The 19,168-nt window shown below is 41.2% G+C and overlaps 3 protein-coding genes across 5 annotated transcripts; 2 read left to right on the top strand and 1 right to left on the bottom strand.

Moving 5' to 3' along the window:
* Positions 1-2,976: 2,976 nt before the first annotated feature.
* On the top strand, positions 2,977-5,467 carry fitm1l (fat storage inducing transmembrane protein 1, like). 2 transcript variants are annotated; one of them, XM_024010444.2, is made up of 2 exons: positions 2,977-3,141; positions 4,727-5,467. In XM_024010444.2, exons 1-2 carry the CDS (start codon positions 3,074-3,076, stop codon positions 5,376-5,378), a joined length of 720 nt encoding a protein of 239 aa, XP_023866212.1. In that variant the 5' UTR covers positions 2,977-3,073; the 3' UTR covers positions 5,379-5,467. The 2 variants fall into 2 exon arrangements, with proteins under 2 accessions (XP_023866212.1, XP_023866211.1); XM_024010443.2 differs by lacking the exon at positions 2,977-3,141 and adding an exon at positions 3,188-3,831.
* A 2,092-nt stretch (positions 5,468-7,559) lies between these two features.
* Positions 7,560-12,029, bottom strand: LOC111979181 (tRNA selenocysteine 1-associated protein 1-like). The gene is made up of 9 exons (XM_024009536.2): positions 11,869-12,029; positions 11,028-11,125; positions 10,535-10,634; positions 10,031-10,083; positions 9,698-9,829; positions 9,111-9,230; positions 8,696-8,942; positions 8,504-8,549; positions 7,560-8,326 (listed from the first exon to the last, which is right to left on the bottom strand). Exons 1-9 carry the CDS (start codon positions 11,902-11,904, stop codon positions 8,184-8,186), a joined length of 975 nt encoding a protein of 324 aa, XP_023865304.1. The 5' UTR covers positions 11,905-12,029; the 3' UTR covers positions 7,560-8,183.
* Positions 12,030-12,384: 355 nt separating this feature from the next.
* On the top strand, positions 12,385-17,553 carry cdc20 (cell division cycle 20 homolog). Of its 2 annotated transcripts, none has more exons than XM_024009534.2 (11): positions 12,385-12,454; positions 12,753-12,975; positions 13,136-13,284; positions 13,367-13,463; positions 13,548-13,673; positions 14,502-14,698; positions 14,847-14,941; positions 15,846-16,080; positions 16,259-16,384; positions 16,597-16,714; positions 17,269-17,553. In XM_024009534.2, exons 2-11 carry the CDS (start codon positions 12,777-12,779, stop codon positions 17,445-17,447), a joined length of 1,521 nt encoding a protein of 506 aa, XP_023865302.1. In that variant the 5' UTR covers positions 12,385-12,454; positions 12,753-12,776; the 3' UTR covers positions 17,448-17,553. The 2 variants fall into 2 exon arrangements, with proteins under 2 accessions (XP_023865302.1, XP_023865303.1); XM_024009535.1 differs by having other exon boundaries at positions 12,410-12,518.
* Positions 17,554-19,168: the final 1,615 nt, after the last annotated feature.

Raw genomic sequence — 19,168 nt, 5'->3', positions numbered from 1 at the left:
AGAAAAACCCTGAAATGAGTAGGTGTGTCTAAACGTATGACTGGTACTGTACTTCAGCTGTAACTGGTTCTGTTACGCTACATTTTTACAGTTGATAGATAACTTTAGCTCTGTTCCAAACATAGACTATCTTCTTTTTTATCAATAGCCTGTATAGAAATCAAAACGTCTCTGGTCCTGCAGCATACTAAAAAAAGATTCTGCTCGTCTTCTGTCATATAAAATGACATAGAATTACATGAAATGCGTTTATAAAAGGCAATTTTTTCTCAGTCTGCAAATAATATGATAGATTGATACAGTGCTTTTATTATAATGGAGCTCTTTTGTCCCCTACTCCAGTCTGCGGTTGTCTGCGAAGCCACAACCTTCTGGCTACTTTGCCATGTAATGCTTACAAAAGGAGGAACAGTTTTTCAAACTGCATCTAAGCTTCTGGTCTGTCCTAGGACTAAGGGTAAACATGTTCTTTGCTATTCACTTTATGTTTTAATTATTATTTTGGGTATAGGGGAGGGTCACTTGTTTTTTTTTCAAGCATTCAGGAAGGGAAGAAATATATTTTCAATTCAGAAATCACTGATGCTATGAGAGAAGAATGTGCAATGATTTTTTGGGAAAGCCCAAAAGGCTAAATGTTTTACTTGGGTAGCTGAGGGGTAGCTTGATCGTTGTGTAGGGGTGCTTGCAATCGAYGAGGGTGCTTGCAATCGATGGTGTACATGTGTTCAAATTACATTCTGTCTTGGGAGTGCTAATGGCCCACTGGGCACACACTGGTTGAATCAACATTGTTTCCACATCCATTCTAGGCTTTTTCCCTGGAGCCACATGGGCAAAACAGGTCTACTACGTCCATTGGCCTTAATAAAAAGAATCCAGGGGGAATTTGCCCCCACAAGGAATTTTGCATCTACAAGTTACAGTGCCTTCAGAAAGTAATCAGACCCCTTGACTTTTTACAAATGTTGTTGTGTTACAAGGTGGTATTAAAATGGATTTAATTGTAAAAAAAATTGTCAACGATTTACACAAAATATTCAGTAAGGTCAAAATAGAAGAACATTTGTAAAACAATTATGAAAGATAAAACACTAATATCTTGATTACATAAGTATTCAACCCCCTGAGTCAATACAAGTTAGAATCACCTTTGGCAGAGATTACAGCTGTGAGTCTTTCTGGGTAAGTCTCTAAGAGTTTTGCATACCTGGATTTTACAATATTTGCACATTATTCTTTATTCTGCACAAAATTCTTCAAGCTCTGTCAAGTTGGTTGTTGATCATTGCTAGACAGACATTTTCAAGTTTTGCCATAGATTTTCATGCCGATTTAAGTCAAAATTGTAACTAGGCCACACAGGAACATTCAATGTTGTCTTGCTAAGCAACTCCAGTGTATATTTGGCCTTGTGTTATTGTCCTGCGGAAAAGTGAATTTGTCTCCCAGTGTCTGTTGGAAAGCAGACTGAATCAGGTTTTCCTCTAGGATTTTGCCGGTGTTTATCTCTATTACTTGTATTTTTATCATAAAAACTCCCTTGTCCTTGGCGATGACAAGAATACATGATGCAGCCACCACCATGCTTGAACATATGAAGAGTGGTACTCAGTGATGTGTTGTGTTGCATTGCCCCAAACATAACACTTTGTAAAGTTAATTTCATTGCCACATTTTTTGCAGTTTTACTTTAGTACCTTATTGCAAACAGAAGCATGTTTTAAAATGTTGTTATTCTGTACAGGCTTCCTTCTTTTGACTCATTTAGGTTGGTATTGTGGAGTAACTACAATGTTGTTGATCCATCACAGCCATTAATCTCTAACTGTTTCAAAGTTACTATTGGCATCATGGTGAAATCTCTGAGCGGTTTCCTTCCTCTCCGGCAACTGAGTTAGGAAGGACGCCTGTATCTTTGTAGTGACTGGGTCTATTGATACACCACTCTAAGTGTAATTAATAACTTCACCATGCTCAACTTATGTGACTTGTTTTTTATATCTGAACTTATTCAGGCTTGCCATAACAAATACTTATTGACTCAAGACATTTCAGCTTTTCATTTTGAATGAATTTGCTAAAATCTCTAAAAACATAATTCCACTATGACATTATACAGTATTGTGAGTAGGCCAGTGACACAAAATCTCAATTTAGTCTATTTTAAATCCAGGCTGTAACACAACAAAATGTGGAAAAGGGGTGTGAATGTTCTGAGGGCACTGTACATGCTAGATATAGACTTTCTCTGTATATAGGCAGACAGAGAAAATAGACAGCAGTGAGGGATGTCAGTCAGGAATACTTGAGCTAGAAATGTCAGCGTTGGGGAGTAATATGAGAGATAGAGACAGAGAGAGAGAGAGAGAGAGAGATAGAGAGGGCGGACAGCTCCAACTCACTGATTGACAGAGACAGGCTTCTAGGCCTACACCAACAGCTGAGTCTAAGAATGGTGGATGGGCGGGTGTGGATACAGTACACAGGTTATAGATATAAATAGAAGACACATGGAGGAGACCTAGTTATTTATAATGTTACTGACATTTACAGTAGAGAGTTAAAGCAAACAACATTAAATTGTGGAACTGTGGGCCAACCAATTCAACTGGGACAGTATTTGGGAGCTCTAGCGCTTACTATAATCAAATATCGTTGCACAACTTCACACTGCTCATAATGAGTTGAAAGATGTTATAAACAAAGTGCGTACTCTGCATTAATGTAGTCTTTTTTGGAATGCACTCAAATACCACAATAATCACATTAACACACTAACACACAATCACATTAACAGTAGGGTACTTGCTGATTCACTCAATACATTCTGTAACCCCTAAAAACGTTGTAAAGGTAATGTGACACCCGCAACGGAGGGATATACCAAAGGCGAGAACATATGTCCCACTCTGTCGGTGTCGATGAAAGGGTGAAGGGGTGGAGTGAGACAGGAGCTGAGGGGATGTGGGACAGAGGAATCTCTAACTTCAGCTCTAACAGTTGGACTTTACGGTTTACTGTATGAGCACAAGGACAACAAACACGCCATTGTGGATGAGCACATTTTTTAATGCTGCATGAGCAAGAGGTGGGCAGTTACCTCAGCAATAACAGGAAGAACAGTGGCAACACGTGGAAGTAAGTCCAAAGTGGAAACCTAGTCAAGGTCAGACAAGGCAGGATTCAAATATTCTTCAACTGTGGAAAACTGCAAGATATTGAATAACAAATTAAGTGCAACATTTGTGGAAATGGAATGTACCAACTGTGTTGGATACAGGAGGTGAACAACTGGATTTGTGCACATTCAAATAAATGAGCTTCTGAAAGTCAGAACACCTGCCACTTTATTTAAGACATCTACACATGAAGAGTTGAATGTCAAAAACTTGCAGAAGATTGCATCTCGATTGAATTACCAAACCTTTGGATTGATTCAATGAAAAGTGATTTACACCAACTGAAGGTATTGRTTTTGGATTATAACATGCAGGATTGGTCAGTCACACAGGCATAGTAAGCAATACAGAAACAACAACCTACAGGATCATTGGATACACACATGAACTATAGGGTGTAGTTGTAAAGCCAGAGGAAGAGATAAAAGCTTCATTATTGTTTCAGTTGAGACTAGATTTAGTCCCTTGAGATGTTTCTCAATACCATTCTGGTGGTCTTGACTGACCTGGCAGCCAGACTCATGGGAAGTGCCAATTTCCGCCGCCATTTTCACCTGTTGTTGTCATGCCTGATCGTGTTTGGACCTGCCCTGAGCATGTGGGTCTCCCAACACAGCATCTTTGCCAAAAGGACAAATTTTCTTTACAGGTGAGAACTAAGATGGGCCCAAATAACAATGCATGATTGTCTTATTGTTTGTTTCAAGGTCTTTTTCTAAAGTACAGCGCCTTCAGAAAGTATTCACACCACCTGACTTTTTACATATTTTGTTGTGTTAGTCAGAATTTTGAGATTTTGTGACACYGGCCTACCCCATCATTTCAAAGTAGAATTATGTTTTTAGAAATGTTTACAAATTAATTAAAAATGAAAAGCTGAAATGTCTTGAGTCAATAAGTATTCAACCCCTCTGTTATGGCAAGCCTAAATAAGTTCTGGAGTAAAAATGTGCTTAATTAACAAGTCACATAATAAGTTGCATGGACTCAATCTGTGTGCAATAATAGTGTTTAACATGATTTTTGAATGACTACCTAATCTCTGGACCCCACACATACAATTATTTGTAAAGGTCCCTTAGTCGAGCAGTGAATTTCAAACACAGATTCAACCACAAAGACCAAGGTGGTTTTCAAATGCCTCGCAAAGAAGGGCACCTACTGGTAGATGGTGAAGAAAAAAAAGCAGACATTGAATATCCCTTTGAGCATTGTGAAGTTATTAATTACACATTGGATGGTGTATCAATACACCCAGTCACTACAAAGATACAGGCGCCTTCCTAACTCAGTTGCAGGAGAGGAAGGAAACTGCAGGGATTTCACCATGAGGCCAATGGTAACTTTAAAATAGTTAGTTAGTTTAATGGCTGTGAAAGGCGAAAACTGTGGATGGATCAACAACATTGTAATTGATCCACAATACTAACCTAAATGACAGAGTGAAAAGAAGGAAGCCTGTACATAATAACAATATTCCAAAACATGCCTGCCAGTTAATTAAAACTATGTTCCAACCATCTTGTCATTTCTTTACCATTCAGAGCATTCCTGCGCTCAGGCTGGGGATGGACCTGCATCTTCGTYGGCTCCTTTGTCTTCCTCCTTTCCTTCTCAGTGCGCAGATCCCTCATTCTCTCACTGCGACACCTGTCCAGGCTGGTGGTGGCAGGCGTGCTGTGGGTGGGGTTCCGAAAGCTTCTGGATGTCCTTGAGAATGCCACAGGGAGCTGCTACGAGCCCCTCAGCGCTGTAGATGGCCAGCCCACGGTGGACGGCCAGCCCTTCCTACTACTTCGGGAGGGGGCGAGCAAGCAGTTGTGTGTGGGAAACGGCATGCTGTGGCGTGGCTATGAGGTCTCTGAGGACATCTTCTTGCTGTGTCTGTGCTGCCTGCTGGTGGCAGAGGAGACGGCCGTGTTCGGGCCCTACCTGACTCTGGGTGGGCCCTCGGGGGCCCCACTGCGCCTGCTCTTCCTGTTCTGTGTCACCCTGCTAGGCCTCTGGATGTTCTTGCTTCTCTGCCTGCTGGCTTACTTCCCCGCATTCCCCACACAGATCTTAGGAGGGGCTCTGGGCTGTCTTAGTTGGAGGGGCCTGTATCAGGGCTGGTACCGCCTGGGCCCCAGCTGGTACTGTCCTGGACGACCAGGGGTGGGACTCTTCACCAAGAAGGAAGGGGGGAAGCCTGAGTGAAAGAATGAGAGGAATGGTTTTAGGCATAAACACACCTCATTAAACTTAGACACGGAGCTAATGAATGTGCTGTCTTTTTCAGGACAGAATTAGGGGCTAATTAAACCCTCTACAGAATTTTAAGTCATTTTTAACTGCTGTCAAATAGCATCCAGTTATTGAACTTGATAAGAAATATTTGTTTGTGAACTTGTCTACAAGCAGTTTTATGATAAATAAAATTCTTCATACAATTGGATGGCTGCCTTTCAGACCTCAGGTGCCATCATTTTGCAAATGTACATGCATATCAATATGGTATTAACTAGGCCTCGAACACATTTTTACAGTGCATCTAACCATACAACATTCATAACATAATGCTGTATCGTTTTGATTATGCATCTTTGACAGTGCAGGACATGTAGTTGAAGTCGGAAGTTTACATACACTTAGGTTGGAGTCATTAAAACTCGTTTTTCAACCACTCCACAAATTTCTTGTTAACAAACTATAGTTTTGGCAAGTCGGTTAGGACATCTACTTTGTGCATGACACAAGTCATTTTTCCAACAATTGTTTACAGACAGATTATTTCACTGTATCACAATTCCAGTRGGTCAGAAGTTTACATACACTAAGTCGACTGTGCCTTAAAACAGCTTGGAAAATTCCAGAAAATGATGTCATGGCTTTAGAAGCTTCTGATAGGCTAATTGACATMATTTGAGTCAATTGGAGGTGTACCTGTGGATGTATTTCAAGGCCTACCTTCCAACTCAGTGCCTCTTCGCTTGACATCATGGGAAAATCTAAAGAAATCAGCCAAGACCTTAGAAAGAAAATTGTAGACCTCCACAAGTCTGGTTCATCCTTGGGAGCAATGTCCAAATGCCCGAAGGTACCACGTTCACCTGTACAAACAATAGTACGCAAGTATAAACACCATGGGACCAGGCAGCCGTCATATCGCTCAGGAAGGATACGTGTTCGGTCTCCTAGAGATGAACGTACTTTGGTGCGTAAAGTGCAAATCAATACCAGAACAGCAAAGGACCATGTGAAGATGCTGGAGGAAACAACTACAAAAGTATTTATATCCACAGTCAAATGAGTCCTATATCAACATAACCTGAAAGGCTGCTCAGCAAGGAAGATGCCACTGCTCCAAAACCAGCATAAAAAAAGCCAGACTACGGTTTGCTACGTACTTTTTTGGAGCCAGACTACGTACTTTTTTGGAGAAATGTCCTCTGGTCTGATGAAACAAAAATAGAACTGTTTGGCCATACTATCGTTATGTTTGTAGGAAAAAGGGGGAGGCTTGCAAGCCGAAGAACACCATCCCAACCGTGAAGCACAGGGATGGCAGAATCATGTTGTGGGGGTGCTTGGCTGCAGGAGGGACTGGTGCACTTCACAAAATAGATGGCTATATGAGGTAGGAAAATTATGTGGAGATATTGAAGCAACACCTCAAGACATCAGTCAGGAAGTTAAAGCTTGGTCGCAAATGGGTCTTCCAAATGGACAATGACCCCAAGCATACCTCCAAATTTGTGGCAAAATGGCTTAAGGACAACAAAGTCAAGGTATTGGAATGTCCATCACAAAGCCCTGACCTCAATCCTATAGAAAATGTGTAGGCAGAACTGAAAAAGCGTGTGTGAGCAAGGAGGCCTACAAACCTGACTCCGTTACACCAGCTCTGTCAGGAGGAATGGGCCAAAATTCACCCAACTTATTGTGGGAAGCTTGTGGAAGACTACCCAAAACATTTGACCCAAGTTAAACAATTTAAAGGCAATGCTACCAAATACTAATTGAGTGTATGTAAACTTCTGACCCACTGGGAATGTGATGAAAGAAATAAAAGCTGAAATAAATCATTCTCTCTATTATTCTGACATTTCATTCTTAAAATAAAAGTGGTGATCCTAACTGACCTAAGACAGGGAATTTTTACAAAGATGAAATGTTGGGAATTGTGAAAAACTGAGTTTAAATGTATTTGGCTAAGGTGTATGTAAACGTCCGACTTCAACTGTAGGTAAGGAAAATAAATGAATTGTGATTTTATTCAAACCAGACCAAATGTGTTGAATGAAAATGTTAAACTTTGCATAAGCACCACTTTTCCGTGTCAAATTATAATTGGAAAACACATAGTTTACTACTGTACTTAAACATAACTTCAACATCTTGTTTTTTCCCCTCCAAGTCAGCTTTAATAATACAATTATTCCAAAAGCTACAGGCACAAAAAAAGCAGAAACGAATTACAAGTCTAAGACAAATAGACATGGTGATATAACATGAAAATGACAGGTAAAGGTTATTTTTTTAATTTTTTTAAGAACCCCACAGATTAAGCTAAAGTAAAGGTGTGATGCAAGATTTTGAAATACAAGCTTAAATGTAAGTTTCTCATTTTTGAAAAATAGACTTACACCAACATTTCTTTACATTTTCTTTCTGAAGACAAGATGGTACCCAAAATAGTGTGAAATACAAACAAAGTGTCTGGGAGATGACGAACATTGATTACTTGATATAATCAAATTTAAATGGAAGAATCAAGTTTCGTCTAAAAAAAATMTTTAAAAAAAATCAAATAATTATAATAATCTAGAGACAGAAAAAAATAGGCAAAAAACAAAGACAGAAGGACATGGACAATATATACAAATGGCCAATAATGTAGCTCAGAAACATAATGTGTCTCTACTGGTGATTCTTTTTTTTAAACAACGCTGACATTTTCTGTGACTGCTCTTTTGGAGAAAATACACTTCATACTAAATTCATAGGACAAGTTAAAACAGATCAGGAAGTGGTAAAGTGAGGGATTTTTGAAGTGATGGTATCCAGTGGCTGCCAGTGACAGTTCATTAGTGAATCATAGAGCTCCTCACTCCTCTCCATGTATTCTTTGTTCAGTGCATCCACATCCAGGTGAGGATTGGGTTCTGGCAGAGAAGAGAGGGGAATGAAGAAGAGTAAATAAGTCAAGAAACCAAGGGATTTGAATGCAACCGAGTCAGGCAATGGTAACAATACATTTAAAAGGAAGAACAAGAAAGACCTTATATCTGCAGCACATTGCATTTTCCTTTAGTGCATGTGAAAGTATAGTGAAGAGTTACCTTCTGCTGCCTCTTCTTCAGGCTCATCTGTGGACTCCTGTGTTTGCTAATGTGAAAAACAAGACAACATATATTAATCATTGTAAACACCTGTTAGCATGAAAACCATTTTTAGACAGATTTCATTAGATTAAGGGACAGGTTATGGGAAATTATGAGGAAAGATCCCAGGAGCTTGTAAGGAAGCCTTACATCTGAGGAAGTCTGCATGTCTGTGGGCATGGGGGGCATGCCGATGGGAGGTGGGGGTCCCATCATCCCATGGGGGCCTGGAGGGGGGTACCCCCCGTAGGGACCGTACCCACCATAGTTGTAGCTGTTGTACTGGTCATAGCCCCACTGAGGGTAGTAGTTCTGGTTGGGTTGTTGATAGTATGGCTGTTGGTAATTGTTGTGGTAGGAGTTGTGGTTCTGGTTGTTATAGCTGTTCATTTTATGGCTAAAAAGTAAGGAAACAGGAAAAATGTATGTTGGGTGCAGTGGATGTTAAGTTAGGAGGACAATCACACATAGTATATCGACTTTCAACAAAGACAGACCAGCATGACACTAATCGACCCTAATACAGTATAATGTATACACTTATTTCAGAAGATTAGAACCATACCTCTTGTTCACAGCTATGCTGATCCTGATTGGTTTCGTCCCCAGGCCTGAAGCATTCTGACACTCATCGATGGCTTTCTTCTGTTCATTCTCATCTTCAAACTTGATGAAGCCATAACCTCTGCGAGAGCAAGCAAAATGCTAAAACCCTGAGCACACATTCTGTCCGAACTCGCCGTATCATGCTAATCAAATACGTAATTAATTCGAAAAACAAAAATGGTATGGTAGAACTGAAACTTGTTGTTTTACTTTTAATATGAAGTAGCATCACTTCAATTGTGAGTTGCTCTTGCTTACCCTACATGGGGAAAACAATAGTTTTAGCATAAATGTCAGAAACAAACTTTTCCAGTATTTTGGGGGAAATATACYAGTGGTAAACAGTGGTGAAGATACCCAACACACTAGTATATATACACACACAATCCAATGTAATAAGAATCTATTGTTAAAACGTCATGAGCTTTTACAAAGAATTTAAATGTAATGAAATGTCAGATTAATTCAAATTGTGTTCAAAAGCAGGTGGTGCATAACTAGCCTCACCAAATAACATGAATGTATAAGTCTGTTCAGCACACATACCTGGAGTTACCATACTGATCAGAGACCACTTTGCCTCCTTTGCAGGAAGGGTACTTCTTCAAGAAGAACTGATGAAGCTGGTAGTCGTCCACCTCTGAAGACAGATCTCCCACAAAAACGGAAAATTCCGGGCTGAGGTTGCATAAAAGACAGACACAGAGAGAGGGATTACRAAGGTGAACCAACACCATACCATCTAGCGGTTTCTTTCGCACAATCTTTTTTTCTGGAGAYAGAAAATATCACACAGAACAGTGTACATGATAAACAAGTTACTGTGGGTTCCAACAACAGAATCATGCATCAAATGAGGAAGAAAGTAAAACAGCTTACCCAGCCTCTGGCCGTTTCCCGTAAGTTGCATAGTTTAACTTAAACTTTCTGGGCTGTACAGGAAGAAAGAACAAGCAGTCAAGCACCTTCAAAGACAAACGCGTGTAGTAAGGACATATATTGCTGGAAAATAAAGAGTATATTATTAGAGAATAACATTTTATTTGGTTTACATACCTCCACCACCCAGAACAGGCTTTATTCCATTCGTCAGTTAGTTCCTAACAGAGTTTATTCACCAGCTTTAAACAAAGTCAACTTACAAACAGCCTCAACCACCTTCATCAGGAAGAATACGGAGCTCAGTAACTTTGCAGTAATGTAAATCTGAGATACTGTATTCCGTTCCATCAACCTCAAATTAAGGTGGAGGCCAATGCTAGCGAAGCTCCGCTATCAACAACACATTTGAAACTAAAACTAGAGGGTGGTTGTCCGCTAACACATCATCAGTAAGTTGTTCAAATGAACTTTAGAAATGTCAAGCTTATGATGAGTGCTCACCGGATTTGATCCAGGAACTAGCTTCCCATTCAGTTGGTGAACGCATCGGTCAACGCTGGTTTCGTCTGCCATTTCCACAAAGCAATAGCCCGCTGAACCACTGTAGAACAAGAGATTGTATTAGTGCCAACAGTGTGATACTACAACATTTTAGAAACTGGACAGAAACCCCCAATGTGGGGTAATAAATATTGCATTTTGGAATTACAGTATCAATTCACAGCTCTGTGGTAAGTAAACCAAGTACTTCCCTAAAATGACAACAGGAGGTTCTAGAACAACAGCCATTTAAGGTTAGGGTAGCCTGGCATTGTAGCTGATAGGGGTTCAATTACTCACTATGTATTTTAATTACTGACGGATTCTAATTTGGGAAAGTAGTTGCTTGATATATAGCCTAGATAAAATAGTGTGGCCTATTTTCAAACAAGGAAACACATGCTAAACACATGGCATTACTTGACTACATTACACAGAGGTGTGATGAACATACCCTGTTACTCTGTGGGTAATGATCTTAACACCATACGCCGTCTCGCCCATAGTGCTGAAGGCTTGTTTGATGAAATTCTCATCCATGTATGGGTCCAGCTATGAAAAAGATTGCGTAGAGTTATCTGTCTGTAAGATATACACTTGCAAATATCCCATTCATATCCATGAAATATAAAGCTGGCTACAGTACAAGCCAGGAAATAGAGAAGTGAGAGAAGGCCTAATTAGGTCAGGCATAATGTTAGCAGTGTGGTTAAAGTAAGGTTTAAAATGCTGCTATAATTATGACTTTGTGGCTGTGGTAACTAGTGACGACCAAACATTTGTTGAACGTAATTCAATTCGTCAGACACTTCCTTCACCATGGAGTGGAGTTTAGTCAGCTATGATAACTCGTGACAACCCAAATGTTTACCCAAATGTCTGCCTGGGCTCAGGAGTAGCTGTAAACACGTTAGATTATTACCAAAGACAGGTTTAGAAACTCTTGATATTATTAGGCGCTCTACTACTAGGCCCAGACAGGGCAGCGAGCTAGCTAAACTGTCGGGATTCGGGAACATTACTTTTGAGAAGTTCACACATTTTAATTCGGTAGCTAATACATCACTGGCAGTATCTCTTATCCTGTTTTTAAATGAACGTCCACATAACCATACATATTATACACTTCACAACAACTGGGGAACTTAGCTAGCTGACGTTAGCAAGCTAGATAACGTTACTGCTGTAGCTACCTAACGTTACTAGATAGCTAGTCTCCTGTAGCTAAAGTAGCTGGCTAAAACGTTTGCCTTCAGTCAGTTAGTAACAAGAGGATTAAAACAGAGCGAACGTACATCACCCATCCAAAGGCTTGTCATCCTGTTGAACATATTGGTGGTTTATTTTCGGGGGGTATCCTACAAACACGAATATGTAGCTACTAGTTAAGTTTTATAAATTGATAGCGCTTCCTCCCGAAAATGGTGCTACTGAAATCAAAGATGGTGAAGACCACGCCTCCGGAAATTCGGTAAGTTAAATAAATGGACTTGCAAGAATGGACACATCTTGAATTCATTTCCGCATTTGATTATGTAGGCGACTTCAAAATGATTGACTATAGATCAGTGTTAACAAAAACATAAAAGTCAGTGCCAGTGGTTTGGACATTATTTTCGCTAGGGGGCGATGTGGATTCTATCCKTCCTTCGAAAAAGTGTGACGATATTTTCTTTCAGCATTGATTATTCAGGAGGGCAACAGATACATTTTCGCACCAATCATAATAACGGATGCTATTCCGCTTCCATGGTAACCTCCCAAATCTTTTGAACAAACCAATCACGACAGCGCATTTAGTAATTTAAAGAACGTTCGTCATTGGATGTTGAAATTTTAAACCTGAGCTGCGGCAGAAAGGAAAACGGTTCAGTGAAGTTTGTGAGTTGATTTTTTCCTTCCAGTAGTTCTAAAAGTACATATTTACGTGTGGAATTAATTTGGAGTAAGTAGCTCACGTTTGTTAACACCTACTTTTAGGTTTTGTTGCATGAAATGTAAATAATAAATGACGGAGAAAGCCAGCAAGTTTGCTGGCTAACGTTAGCCGTTCAATTATAGCGTCAGTGAATTCGTTTTCTAAGGTTAGCTAACATGCACGTTTAGTTAACAAAATATACGCTTTTGTTAGTGTAATTTATAAACTACTTGGTTCTATTCTTGCAACGTTACCCTGTAGGGAGTCCGAAAGGAAGATTCAGACATGGCTCAATTTGGATTCGACAACGATATTCACAGCATTCTGAAGCTGGATATGCCTATCACAAACGCGCCCATGGCGAGGTGGCAGAGAAAAGCCAGTTCGTCAATGTCGACCAGCTGTGCCAACACCAGCGCTCTATCACCTGGCAAATCCGGAAACCGATCTCTTAGTCTGTCCAAGACGCCCAGTAAAACACCAGGTGACTAGCAATTATTTTTGTTTTTCATGTTGAATCTTGCTCTACAGTACTTGCTTCTGTGTACGTAGGTAGTCTTTTTCAACTGTCTATGGGTGTGGCACTGTTACCAATCTGTTTCACCAAGGGTTCTATTACTAATCTGCCCTTCTCTCTTGCTCAGGTAAAAATGGAAAGACACAGTGCACACCTTCCAAGGCAGGTGGTGACCGTTTCATTCCCACTAGAAACAACAAACAGATGGAYGTGGCAAGCTTCCTGCTCTCAAAGGAAAATGAGCCCATGGACACAAACCCCTCAGCAGCAACATCAGTGAGTCTTTTCTCTAACATTTCCAATCACATTTGTTGGTATGTTGTATTGTAGCTAAACACAGGCAAATTTGTCATTGTAGGAGAACCAGAAAGCATGGTCTGTTACACTCAATGGATATGACATTGAGGAGGCAAAGATCTTGCATCTGGGAGGAAAACCCTTGAATGCTCCAGAAGGTAGGCCTACTGTTGGGAATGATTGTGACTTGATGTCAGTTGCTTGCTATCAGAATCTAGTGTCCAATTCTCTTTTCTTTGCAGGTTACCAGAACAACCTAAAAGTTCTCTACAGTCAGATTCCTACCCCAGTCTCCACCAAAAAGAACCGATACATACCATCAGTGCCTGACAGAATCTTAGATGCTCCTGAACTCCGAAATGATTTCTGTGAGTCCTGCCAATACAGTACTACAAATGTCTAATAACCTGTCTGGGGAGCAGATACCGATTGACTTAACCTAGGGGTGTTGGTCAAAGATGCTCCGGAACGTCAACATTTCGACAGTCTCCTAACACAGTAAATGTCCAGTAACCTACCTGGRAAGTAATCCTAGATGTGGGTGTAACGTGCGCCTGCCGTGATGCATAAATCACACTGTTTTACATTTTAGTCATTTAGCAGCTGCTCTTATCCAGAGGGGGGGTGGAGGTGTGTGATTACTTCAGATACTCTTTGAAGAGGTAGGGTTTTGGATGTTTTTGGAAGATGGACAGGGAAGCTGCTGTCCTAGCTTGAGGTGGAAGCTGCGCCGCTTCTGCTGTGATAGGGTCGTACTCTACGATGTTGTAGAGCATGAACTTCCAGGAGCGAGTCACTGCTTTGCTGTTGGCAGAGAACGGGTGTTGTCCAGGGTCCGGCCAAGGTTTTTTGCGCTCTGGGGGGACACATTGTGGAGGTGACAACTGATGGTGAGGTAGGCCTTTCCCTGCAGGAAGAGCAGCTCCGTCCTGTCGAGGTTAAGCTTGAGGTGGTTGGCTGACATCCAAGCTGAGATATCTGCCAGGTTGATATGACGGAGCTGAGTGACTTGGTGTATAGAGAGAAGAGGTCCTAGATTTCAATGGGAGATTTGCACTAAGTGACTAATGGGCCACATCAAGTGTATCTTGTCCTTTTGTCTTCAAACTCATCTTAATTCACTCGGGGTGGAGATGAGCATTCTTTGACAATTTACTTTGTTAAAAAGCTCCATTTACCTCCGTCTGTTCACACAGATCTGAACCTACTTGACTGGAGCAGTCGGAACCTTCTAGCAGTTGCCCTTCACAACAGTGTTTATCTGTGGGACGCCACCCAGGGTGACATCGTCCTACTGATGAAGATGGAGCGGGAGGAGGACTACATCTGCTCTGTGTCATGGATCAAGGAGGGCAACTTCCTTGCCATTGGTACCAGTGACTGCAAAGTTCAGGTAAACTGTCTGCCGTGAACCTACCCAGCACTCATCTAACTGAATTTGGCTTCCAATGCAATTTTGTGGTGTTAAAGAATGAGTTTAAGTCTTCTTTTTTTTAATATATATATATATATATATCACCTGAATTTGTCTTTGTCCCTAGTTGTGGGATGTGGAGAACCAGAAGCGTCTACGCAGCATGGCCAGCCACACTGCCAGAGTTGGCAGCCTGAGTTGGAACAATCACATTCTTTCCAGGTAAAAATTCATGTCTGGGGGGAAAAAACAACTGTATGAATAGTCAGTCCCACTTAATGCTTTTGCTGTGATTTTGCTGTCCCAGACAATGTTCACGTTGTGTGCAAATTCTTAGATCGTAAATGATTGTGGTACGTCTTGGCTYGTTCAGTGTGACATGGGTCTGTTGCTTTGAGTACCGCTACATGCGGTCGTAGACCCCTCGACGTTCTAGCCGTGTCCAATTTTTTTGGGGGGGGCTTTATCGTGCAGTGTGGCTTGTATTACGAGCCGATCCCAGCGACTGTCGACTAGGAACACTGCCGGTACAGAGTATGCACACAATATGATTATTGTGAATAGTCAGGTTATTGTAATAGTTCTATTTAAATGTTAAGCCTACATGCTGTGCAAGAACAATTTCCCTAATAGTCTTATTTACGTGACACATTTGAATTCAGTCTACCTGATGGTGATTGTGCACTCATTATAATCCCAATCAAAATAATGTTCTACCACAGCGACCATGCTATTTTGAGGAAGCCTATTTGATTTATTTTATTTGAAAACTTTCTACAATGCATACTTTCAGTTTTTCTGAATTCAATATACTTGCGCATAAGCATAGTGAGGCCTGCACTGCTGGCACATGCTCAGATCAAATACACCACTGCAGTTGATGAAGCCTCGCATGCCAATCAGACTGTGATGCCAGAACTGAAGCAAATTGTACACCTGGACAGGTTGATAAAGATTTTAATTTGGTAACATCAGTGTGACGTGACAAAATGTAAAAGATGGAATCTCATGTACAGTCTGCCAAGGGCTTAAGTCAGTCCCTCCAGGATCTTTTTTTGTTATACTTCTGTCCAGAATGTTTTGATTTGGTGTTTTTATTAACCGTCTTATGATTTATTTTTTCCAGTGGCTCCAGATCTGGTCACATCCACCACCATGATGTAAGGGTAGCAGACCACCACATCTTCACCCTGTCCGGACACTCTCAGGAGGTGTGTGGGCTGGAGTGGTCCCCTGATGGAAGATACCTGGCCAGCGGTGGAAACGACAACCTTGTGTACGTGTGGCCAGGTGTGCAGGAGGGCAGCGGCCAAGGCAGCAATGCTGTTCACGGCTTCAATGAGCACCAAGGTGCAGTCAAGGTAAGCAAACATTTTTGAACTAAATGTAATTCTTGGTGCGACGTGCTAAACTACCATGTTTTATTGAAGGTTGGAGTTGGGATTGAATAAAAGGCCACAATTTGATGCACATTAAAGTCCACTCACTGTAAAGAGACATGCCCAACYGTAATGATTGTTTCTTACTGAAATTCCTTAGGCTTTGGCCTGGTGCCCATGGCAACCTAACATTCTTGCGTCTGGAGGGGGCACCAGTGACCGTCACATCCGCATCTGGAACGTCACCAGTGGCTCTTGCATCAGTGCCCTGGACACTCAGTCTCAGGTAACTGCACCCATCTTGATCCCTAGTGGGATTGTCTGAGTTCTGAAGTCTCATTCAATTTTGTGCTGGATGATATTACACCTCCAAGGCCCTGCTGCTCAGTCATAGCAGCATGAATATTTGCATACCGGTCACTTTTTAAATATGTTTACATTCCATAACTGCAATGCCATACGATCAGACATTGACTGGTGGTCAAATCTGCCTTACAGGTGTCCTCTTTGAAGTTTGCRCCAAACTACAAGGAATTGGTCTCCGGCCACGGATATGCCCACGACAACGTAGTCATCTGGAAGTATCCCTCCTTGACTAAAGTGGCAGAGCTCAATGGTGAGTGACTGGCCTGAAATTATTATGACTTATAATAACTTTACACAGAGCTGTTAAGTTTGTCCTTGATGGATCAGTTGACAAGGACCATTTTTGTTGCCTGAAGCTATAAAAGCATCAAAGAGCCTGATGGATAATGTCCCTCACCCCAGTTTCCTTAACTGGGTAAACATAATCCTAATTTAAACTAAACTGTAGCATTAATTTGCTTAATGTCAATGCTGAAGCATTTTGGGCATGTACACCTCCCAATCCATCTCAATAATGATGCATGCTTAAAGATGTGCTATRCTGAAATCGCTCTGCCTTTTCTTGGTTCCTAAAAATCTATTAGTTTGCTTAATTTCAGTTTGACAAAACAAGCAGGTATAGTGTAAAGAATAATCTAAACTGCTGTGAAATCTCTTCCATAACCAAAAACTATATTTTGTTCAGCTTCATGAAGCTGGTGTACAAAATTGAAAGTAAAATAGCACATGTTTCGAACTGGAACCATTCTGGGGTCAAAGTTCAAAACTGAAATCTCAAACTTTTTAATTCCCCCCCCCCCCCAGGTCATGAGGGCAGGGTCTTGAACATTACCATGAGTCCAGACTGCTCGACTATCGCCACTGTAGCCGGTGATGAAACTGTCCGCCTCTGGAAGAGCTTTGAGCTGGATCCAGTCAAGAAGAAGGCCAAAGAGAGGATGGTGAAGTCCACCAGCAGCAGCATTCACCAATCTATCCGATAATTAACCTTTTATGTGTTGTGTGCTCAATTTAGTTATTGATCAACTCCTAATTCTTTACTAATGTACAAAATGTTTATTCACTGTAAAATAAAGATTGACACTTTTACATTTTCTTTGCGTTTGAATATTTTGCAGCCATGGCACTTGATTACAAATCTGATTTTCCACTTAAGAAAATCTTCAAGTAATATAACCTGGGTAGAATGTAGTGAAATACTGTTYGGGCCCTTGGTCATTGTGAAACTGAGGTTTCTTTCTTTGCTGAAACCCATACTAGTTTCTGCTTTTGATTCATATTTCCATGGTTAACATTATTTTGAAGTACAGTACTCCTGGGAGTTTATTGGTGATGCGCTAGTTGAAAGTGGTCTTGTTCATAAATGGCTCTTTAATCAAGAATGGTGTTTTCTGAAGTGCTTGACTATTGATATTGTCCAGCCAGAAGGGGTGGGGTCTACGTCATGTACAGATATCACAATGCCTGGAAGTGTTAACAGCTCAGGAACAACAATCTTCTGAAACTAGCAGTGTGACCACAGTGAAGACTACCTGGAAAACCAGTGGGTGCTTTCCAGTAAGACATTCTGCAGAGTACAAGATTGTTGATCGGTAGGTTTCTGAGAAGCACTTCTGCAGGAATTAAGATATTCTAAAATTGTGTCCCAGCTAACCTCCGTCTAGCTAACTGTTCTAAACCTGGCCAGAGGCCGGGATGGTGTTCTACAATAGTAAGCTTGTTGGCTGAATGCCTAAAATGAGGCATGTATGACTAATGTTCAGAACGCTTTGGTTTGATCTGCTCCTTTATGAAAGCCAAAAATGCAACACCCTTGACCCTGATGGTAAGGAAAAGATGGCAAAGGCTGTGATGTGCCAGAACACTCAAAAGATGCATGGAGAACAATAAAAAGAGTGGCCTGACCTGGGGGAGCCTTATCAAGAATGCTACTGCAGACCAGATACAGGGCTCTAGCTCCACAATGAGAGTGCAGGCCAGGTAGCAGGCTGTTAGCCAGCCTGCCAACTTAGTGGAGTCTGCCACTAGCAGTCAGTGTAGTCAGCTCAGCTATCCCAATTGAGACTGTCTGCCTCGATCTAGGTTAGTCAAAACTAAACATGGCGGTGTTCGCTCTAGCAATCTCACTGGAATAAAGACCTCCATTCCTGTCATTATTGAAAGAGATTGTGACATCTCAAAATGGTGCTACTTAATGTTAGATCCCTCAGTTTCAAGACAGTTAGTCAATTAACTAATCACTGATCATAATCKTGATGTGATTGGCCTGACTGAAACATGGCTTAAGCCTGATGAATTTACTGTGTTAAATGAGGCCTCTCCTGGTTACACTAGTGACCATATCCCCCGTGTGTAACAGTATAGCTTCCGCCTCTACCTGGGCTCAAACCAGGGACCCTCTGTACACAGACAACAGTCACCCTCGAAGTATCGTTACCCATCGCTCCACAAAAGCCGTGGCCCTTGCAGAGCAAGGGGAACAACTACTTCAAGGTCTCAGAGCGAGTGACGTCACCGATTGAAACGCTATTAGCGCGCACCACCGCTAACTAGCTAGCCATTTCACATCGGTTACAAGCGCATCCAGCAAAGGCGGAGGTGTTGCTAACATTTACGATAGCAAATTTCAATTTACAAAAAAAAGACTTTTGAGCATCTAGTCATGAAATCTATGCAGCCTACTCAATCACCTTTTATAGCTACT

Source organism: Salvelinus sp. IW2-2015, linkage group LG19, assembly GCF_002910315.2.
Source record: "Salvelinus sp. IW2-2015 linkage group LG19, ASM291031v2, whole genome shotgun sequence".
Lineage (NCBI taxonomy): Eukaryota > Metazoa > Chordata > Actinopteri > Salmoniformes > Salmonidae > Salvelinus > Salvelinus sp. IW2-2015.
This window is presented reverse-complemented; position numbering and strand designations above follow the sequence as displayed.